Source organism: Melanostigma gelatinosum (genome assembly GCF_949748355.1).
Source record: "Melanostigma gelatinosum genome assembly, chromosome: 4".
Taxonomy (NCBI): domain Eukaryota; kingdom Metazoa; phylum Chordata; class Actinopteri; order Perciformes; family Zoarcidae; genus Melanostigma; species Melanostigma gelatinosum.
This window is the reverse complement of record NC_136637.1, coordinates 2,059,390-2,064,945: the sequence shown is the minus strand read 5'-3', so window position 1 is coordinate 2,064,945 and position 5,556 is coordinate 2,059,390. Positions and strand designations below refer to the sequence as shown.

Below are 5,556 nucleotides of genomic sequence, written 5' to 3'. Positions count from 1 at the left end.
CATATTGACGAGAGGCCAGCAGTATCCTGTCTGCCTCCTCTGCCAGCCCACGGTAATCCTTGGTGCGCACAAACGGCGAGGTGGCCAACGCCGTGCACACCGGCGTCGGGAGCTGCCGTAGGAACAGTTGGACAAAAAGAAAGGCGGTGTCACCTGAACCGAGCAGTGCCAACATATTCTCCATTAGTTCAGTAGGTTTGCTGTCCCCCAATCCGTTGAGTGACAGCAGGCGATCTGCGCGCTCCTCGTCAGATAGCTGAAACAAGCGCAACAGCTGTGTTTTGAGAGCGTTGTATTTCCCCAATGCAGGTGGATCTCTCAGTAATCCCATCATCCAGCGAGTAGTGGAGGAATCCAACGCCGCCACCACATGATAGTATTTAGTATCATCCACCCTGATCCCGCGGAGGTGAAACTGCACCTCAATATGTTGGAACCACGGGGCTGGGTCATGCTGCCAAAACTCGGGCAACTTGACTGTCGCCGCATACACGGCAGGAGCGACAGCAGCTGCGTTACCCTCACTATCTGACATTGTTCAGATCACGTCGGGGTCACCACTGTGGAAGCGTGTAAATGAGACGAACAGACAGGAGTATGGAGTCTCTGAGATTTACTTCCAAACAAAATTAACCGGCATACAGGTACAGGTGCGTTCCTATGTACCCTCTCAGGCTCCGCCCCTTACCACCCAACCAGTGTCCATTCTGAGGTGAGATGCCTCCATCTAGTGTTCACCACATCTATGCATTTATTTGTTACATTTTGTTTTACTAAACTCGTAAAGCAATGTTTAAGTCAAGCCTTACATATAGAACAGTGATCCCAGTCTCTTCCACACAGTGAGACATACAGCATATTAATTAAACACTGGTATCGGATCAGTACTCGGTTCCGGCCCAGGTATCAGTATCGATATGTGGACTGAAAAAGTAAAATCGGTGCATCCCTATACATAACATGAAATCAAACTACATACTGCACTGTACCCAGAGCCGACTGTGGATCCCCTTTTAGATGAAGTCATGTATGTCAGGACTTGCCAATTATAGCTAACCAGAGAAGTTTTCCTGTCTCGACAACAGACTGATTAATAATTAAGCTCCAGGTTGACTGCACTGATTCCCACGTCTCTGTCAGGGTCAGCAGGATCGACTATCTCAGTTATAGAGTCAGAGGAACTCATACAGGACAATCGCTGGAGGACTGAGTGCCTTTAACACAATCTGGAAGATCGGAATCAGCATGTCTGCCAGTCTCACTACAGGTATGACCTTCTTGAACTCACATTCATGCTCGTTGACTACTGCTTATACAACAGCAAGCTTTGTTTTTATGGCAGGTCCTAAGCAGACTTTACAGACAGCTCTGCAAAACATGTGACAGGAACACAGGGAAGGCAGAGATACAAACTATACAGGAGACAGATGCGTGTTAAAACAGCTGATTCATCAACTCTTAACAGGAATGGACATTACACATCTGTACGGGCCTTTCATTACAACACCTGCATTATCGTTTCACCTTTAGCCCGTGCAAGACAAGCCTTATTGGCCTTATTGGGGTATAATAAGGAAGGAGTGATGTATCTTTGGGGCCTGTCAGTGGAACGGTCATCTGAAAGTGTAAGTTCTCTTGTGCACAAAAACAGATTTTCCACTGAGACCTCTGCCACCAGCCCAAACGTATGGAGGTGCAGCTGTGAGCTCTGTGGGTAACTGTGTCTGGAATAGATTTCTCCACACATTCACAACCGACCACATATCCTGGAACCATTTGGTTGAAATGTATTTGTTTTTCAGTGTACTGTTAATGCCGGTAAGTACATTCCAGTTAACTTACTACACACAAAGCCTGTAAATAACATCCAGAATAGTTTTTTAAAAATCCAAGTGGCTTCTATTTAAGACATTACTCAACTACGCTTTCAGAATTAGGGGTACAGGAAAAAAGTTTATCTGTAATTTTGTGCACTTTTGGATTCTTTTGCACCTCACATGTCATCAGAGCTCTGACTGGACTCTGTTGATATGCGATGTGAGTCACGATTGAATTGTTTGAAATGATTCAACTGCCACCAGATCTGTTGTGAGGAAAAGCAATCACTTTGGTGCTGGTTTCAGCTCACTACTGGCTCTCCCAGCCCTGACCTGAAGGTCTGACTCGGGCTGCACAAGTCACAAGTTCCATGCCACAGTCATAAACCAACCATGAACTTTAATTTGTCCCCTTTTAGAAGTTTATTACTGATCAATCATAAAACCCAACAGTCTGTAATCAGTGTTTATAGTTGTTTTCTTTACCTTGGAGTTAATTTGTGAGTTGAGTTGGTCAGCTGGCCTCGTTTACTGCCTATGGTCGTTAGTCACTGGGGGACTGACTCAGTGAATCAAGTGACTCGAAATCTCGATTCAATTGAATGAGTGACTCGTAGAAACCTGAGTCACTGGAAAGAGTCAAACACTCAGCCACACATTTACTGGAAATGCAGCCCCACTGTTGTCACAACTGACATTCCGGCATCCTCTACAGCATTGTTTAATTACAGTTACTACGTGTACTTTGTATATATTGCAGTTATATCTCTGCTGTATGCTTTGATTTGTGTGTACATAGCTGCAGGCAGCCGCTCCCCAGGGTTCACCACTGGAGCCCCTCCCAGCACAGGTATCAGTGTGCATGCTGCTGACATCGCTGTGGTTGTCGTGTACTTTGTCTTCGTCATGGTGGTTGGGATCTGGGTAAGACCTGGAAGTGGCTCAACTCATGTAACACTTGCACCTACACTATCTTAAGACCTATCTCAGGTGTTATAACATGAGAGTGTGTTAAACCCCTGTGAGCTCACACTTAAAGTTGCAAAACTTACCAATTCATACATCATCAAACTGTTGTAAAGATATAGTGGAGATCCAGCAGTGTGTGTAGTATCCAACCCACTCGCTGTGTCAGCGCTGTTGCCGTTGTCCGCACTGTTAGCGCTGTTAACTGCTAGCCCCCTGCTAGCCCCCTGCTAGCCACCTGCTAGCCCCCTGCCAGCCACCTGCTCAGCCACCTGCTAGCCCCCTGCTAGCCACCTGCTAGCCACCTGCCAGCCCCCTGCTAGCCACCTGCTTGCCCCCTGCCAGCCACCTGCTCAGCCACCTGCTAGCCCCCTGCTAGCCACCTGCTAGCCACCTGCCAGCCACCTGCCAGCCCCCTGCTAGCCCCCTGCCAGCCCCCTGCTAGCCCCCTGCTAGCTACCTGCTAGCCCCCTGCCAGCCACCTGCTCAGCCACCTGCTAGCCCCCTGCTAGCCACCTGCCAGCCACCTGCCAGCCCCCTGCTAGCCCCCTGCCAGCCCCCTGCCAGCCCCCTGCTAGCCACCTGCCAGCCCCCTGCTAGCCACCTGCTCAGCCGTCATCATGTTGAGAGTCTTGTGTAGGCGATCCCTCAGTCATAGCTATGCTTTGAATTTGGAATGTAGCTTCTGTAACTAATTTAAATATATAACCATTTTTGGTTTTCACAAATGCTATTTAAGTGTCCTAAGACATGATTGGAGAAAATGCTAAGCCCTGGATACTACCAGGTGCCTGACAAAGAGCCAGATGGGGCTCTAAAAGTGGTACTTCTCTTTATGTGACAAATATGAAAGCTTTCCAGTACATGGACAGGTGACGGGTTCAAGTCCTTTTTATGAGTGCACGTTTCTGTACATTTCTGTACGTGATGATCTGAGATATTTCTTTCATAATCTAGGCTACCTGAAAGGTGCTTGTTCTTTAATGAGTCAGTATGTGTTTTACTCATTATTTTGAGTATGTAAAGAGAGCAGCAGTTCTGGGAGCTCATGGTGCTCATTGGTTGTAAACGTGTGATACTGCATGAGAACACAGTTTGAAGTAACCTCTGCCTCCTCTACAGTCGTCAGCGCGAGCCAATCGCAGCACAGTGAGGGGCTACTTCCTGGCTGGCCGTTCAATGACCTGGTGGCCTGTGAGTACCGTACATCTGACTGGCGTGGGGTGTTTTCTTCTCAATTCCATAAGAACGTGTTGATGTGCTGTATGTCATATACAATATGTCTTTGTCAACATGTTGGACTGTTTCCTGTCTGAATCTTTGTTCTGTTTGGACTGAAGACCTCACAGAGCAGTTATTCTGACAGGACAGGAGTCAGCCAATAAGTATTGAGATGTTTCAGCATATTAAGCTTTATTAACACTTAACAGTATGAATAACAAAGTCATGTTTTTATAGATCGGTCAAATCCAAACTAAGTGTCGTGCATTCATTTAGTAAAAGAAAAAAAAGCCTTTTTATAATTCTGAGCTATGATATAATGACTTTTCATTGCACCTACAACTTCCTCTGATTCTAATATGCCAACACTTGATAAACAGTGTCCTCAGCTCTTTGGCAGCCCTGTGTGGTTCAGACGTGCTCAGTCTGATACTTCGTCTGCTGCAGTTCAGTTTCTCCCATTTCACACAGTTGAGTCAGATCAGAAAGTAGAGGAGGCGTCTTCATTATACAGAGCAGAGGAAAAGATACTCTTGAAAGCTCAACAGTTTTACAGCTATTTTCCTCGACCTTTCCCCTCCTGGTGCAGCTCAATACCAACGTTTCTTTCATCTAGTCCCTGATTTCTTAACAGCATTGTCTTTTTATTTTTTGCGATCGGCTAATTAGGCCTAAATAAATAGAAAATAGATATATTTAGAAGTCCGGCCCCACATTGACTGCTTGGACAAAGGTAGTTGAGGACCTCTGCTTCATCGTGTTCAGGAGTCATGTTCAGTCTCAGCAGGATGGACCAGGAGGTGAGTGATGTAGGTATTATGTCTGAGGACTAGAATGCCCAGAAGTCTCCAAAGGAGCTTGATTCAGAGAACGGCTGTGTTCAAGAGTTCCAGACAGGGTTACATAGATTGAAGCCTGATTCTCAGACACGAGGTCACTGTCCTCTTCCTTCGTACGTGTTTGTCGCTGTATATAGCCCACTAACGCACTACACAATTACACCACAGCACAAGGACTGTGATCTAAAGCCGTATTAAATATTGTATACATTCTACTTTCTGACATAATAGACAAAAGCCTTTGTTGTTAATGTGTATATGTTGTATGTGTTTCCAGATTGGAGCCTCTCTGATGTCCAGTAATGTTGGCAGCGGTTTGTTCATTGGTCTAGCAGGAACAGGAGCAGCTGGAGGCATTGCTGTTGGGGGATTTGAATGGAACGTAAGGATGACGTTGGGATTTTAGGAGAGAATGGGGCGACCAGTCGTTCAAGTCTTCTTTCTCCTCATCTAATACATATAGTACATACTGTATATCCAGTATATATAGTCAATGTACAGCGGATGCACCTTTGGCAGTGATTGCAGTCTTGAGTCTGTGTGAATAGTTCTCTATCAGCATTGAACATCTGGACATTCTTCATTGTGAAACTGTTCAAGCATTGCATGGTGGTAGTCAGTGAAACGCATTTGTTTCAAATCCAGCTGAACTTTGCTGCTGGACGGAGCTCAGTGGCCAGATGAATAGAACCATGTGTGCTCACAGAACCCAG

General features: G+C 46.1%; 1 protein-coding gene across 1 annotated transcript in view; it reads left to right on the top strand.

Moving 5' to 3' along the window:
• Positions 1-2,621: 2,621 nt before the first annotated feature.
• Positions 2,622-5,556, top strand: part of slc5a9 (solute carrier family 5 member 9) — a gene marked incomplete at its 3' end in the record, with an annotated part of 15,819 nt that continues 12,884 nt past the window's right edge. Inside the window, exons 1-3 of the mRNA XM_079267201.1 lie at positions 2,622-2,741; positions 3,906-3,977; positions 5,121-5,225. Of these exons, the coding sequence (XP_079123327.1) occupies positions 2,724-2,741; positions 3,906-3,977; positions 5,121-5,225 (195 nt within the window). The 5' untranslated portion in view covers positions 2,622-2,723. The remainder of the gene's footprint in view (positions 2,742-3,905; positions 3,978-5,120; positions 5,226-5,556) is intronic.